Raw genomic sequence first — 1,859 nt, forward strand, 5'->3', positions numbered from 1 at the left:
GTAGAAGAGACATGAAGAAGAGGGGACACATGTTGATGTAGAAGAGACATGAAGAAGAGGGGACACATGTTGATGTAGAAGAGACATGAGAAGAGGGGACACATGTTGATGTAGAAGAGACATGAAGAAGAGGGGACACATGTTGATGTAGAAGAGACATGAAGAAGAGGGGACACATGTTGATGTAGAAGAGACATGAAGAAGAGGGGACACATGTTGATGTAGAAGAGACATGAAGAAGAGGGGACACATGCTGATGTAGAAGAGACATGAAGAAGAGGGGACACATGTTGATGTAGAAGAGACATGAAGAAGAGGGGACACATGCTGATGAAGAAGAGGGGACACATGTTGATGTAGAAGAGACATGAAGAAGAGGGGACACATGCTGATGTAGAAGAGACATGAAGAAGAGGGGACACATGTTGATGTAGAAGAGACATGAAGAAGAGGGGACACATGTTGATGTAGAAGAGACATGAAGAAGAGGATTTAATATGTGACCTTTAATATTAAGACTCCTGTTAAAATCTCTTCCTCTGTTTCCCCCTCCCTCCTCAGCCTATGACGACAAGCAGCACATCAAGAGGAAAGAGATCTCCTCTCGCTCGTGGTTCACCTCCCCTTCTCCGACACCAGGAAGTCCTGCAGGAAATCTGCTCCATAAGCTGGGTCTGCAGGGGAAGGAGGCGGCCGTGGCCAAAGCCCTGAGCTCCTCTCAGAGCGCGCTGATCCGCAGACGCTCCGCAGGACCGGGACCCAGAACTGAACCCTGTGCCACCGCCACGCGCAGAAACTCATACCCTGAGATCAACACGTGTGAAGGAGACGAAACGCCGAGTATAAGCCCAACAGAAATGAGTCAGGATGTGACAGAGACTAATGGCTCCAGAGAGACACATGTTAAGACCACAGAGGAAGGAGTGACAACCACAAAGGATTCTGGGAAGGAGAAGGAGCGAGGCAGGAGTTTAGGAGCGCTCACATCCATCATGGCCGACTACAGCGACTCAGATTCAGACTCATGAGGCTGGAAGTCGAGCTTAAAGGGGACAATTTCATTTTCTTTCAGTGAATGCAAAGTCAGTTTTATCAATCTTAAATTGGAGACTGACTAATCTCTGGTTAGCTCACCTGTCAGTTTACAGCGGAAACATGTTAGTGTTCTAATCCAAAATGTGTGATTCGAGATTAAAATGTAAGCTTGATTTGTTGCAGAATGCCCTGTCAGTGATAGGGCGGCTTCCTGTTAGTTGATACGTTTCCTAATTGTTCATTTTGGTATTTCTTCAGACGATTATTTATTTTTTAAAAGATTGTTTTCATGCTGAATAACTTAATTTGAAAAGTGCATATCTGGTAGATTTAAAGTGTTGCTTTTGTATTCTTTCTGATTATTTTACACATCCGTCAACTAAATCCAACACACATCATTTTGGGACTGTCCTTGTCACACATGTGTTATATAATGACTTCCACATGTGTCTAATTTGTCTCTTCAAGTTAATCTGACCTGTAAATAAAGGTTTCTTTGCTGACTAAGTTTAAAGTATCTGGTTATTTAGATTCCAATGTACATTCATCCGATTATAAAACTGTGAGGCACCTTGTAAACATTTATGCAAAGTACTGTGTAAGACATTCTGGGTTTTTGTAACCTGGATGTTACGTCCCAGCTCTTTTGGGGAAAGGAACACAAAACCAGATGTTGTTGGTTAAATGTTTTTTTATTGTCAATCTCAAATTAAAATGATTCATAGACTTGTCCTCAAATAAAAACAACAAAGGGCCTGATAGATAGATTGATAGGTACTTTATTGATTCCAGTTTGGGAAATGTTTGCGTTGCAGCATGTAAAA

The 1,859-nt window shown here is 42.4% G+C and overlaps 1 protein-coding gene across 1 annotated transcript in view; it reads left to right on the plus strand.

Moving 5' to 3' along the window:
• ccdc130 (coiled-coil domain containing 130) overlaps positions 1–1,542 on the plus strand; it is a 14,177-nt gene extending 12,635 nt beyond the window's left edge. Inside the window, exon 10 of the mRNA XM_034198956.1 lies at positions 562–1,542. Coding sequence (XP_034054847.1) covers positions 562–1,028 — 467 coding nt within the window. The 3' untranslated portion in view covers positions 1,029–1,542. The remainder of the gene's footprint in view (positions 1–561) is intronic.
• The last annotated feature ends 317 nt before the right edge of the window (positions 1,543–1,859 follow it).

The sequence above is a fragment of the Gymnodraco acuticeps genome, unplaced genomic scaffold, assembly GCF_902827175.1.
Source record: "Gymnodraco acuticeps unplaced genomic scaffold, fGymAcu1.1, whole genome shotgun sequence".
Taxonomy (NCBI): Eukaryota; Metazoa; Chordata; class Actinopteri; order Perciformes; family Bathydraconidae; genus Gymnodraco; species Gymnodraco acuticeps.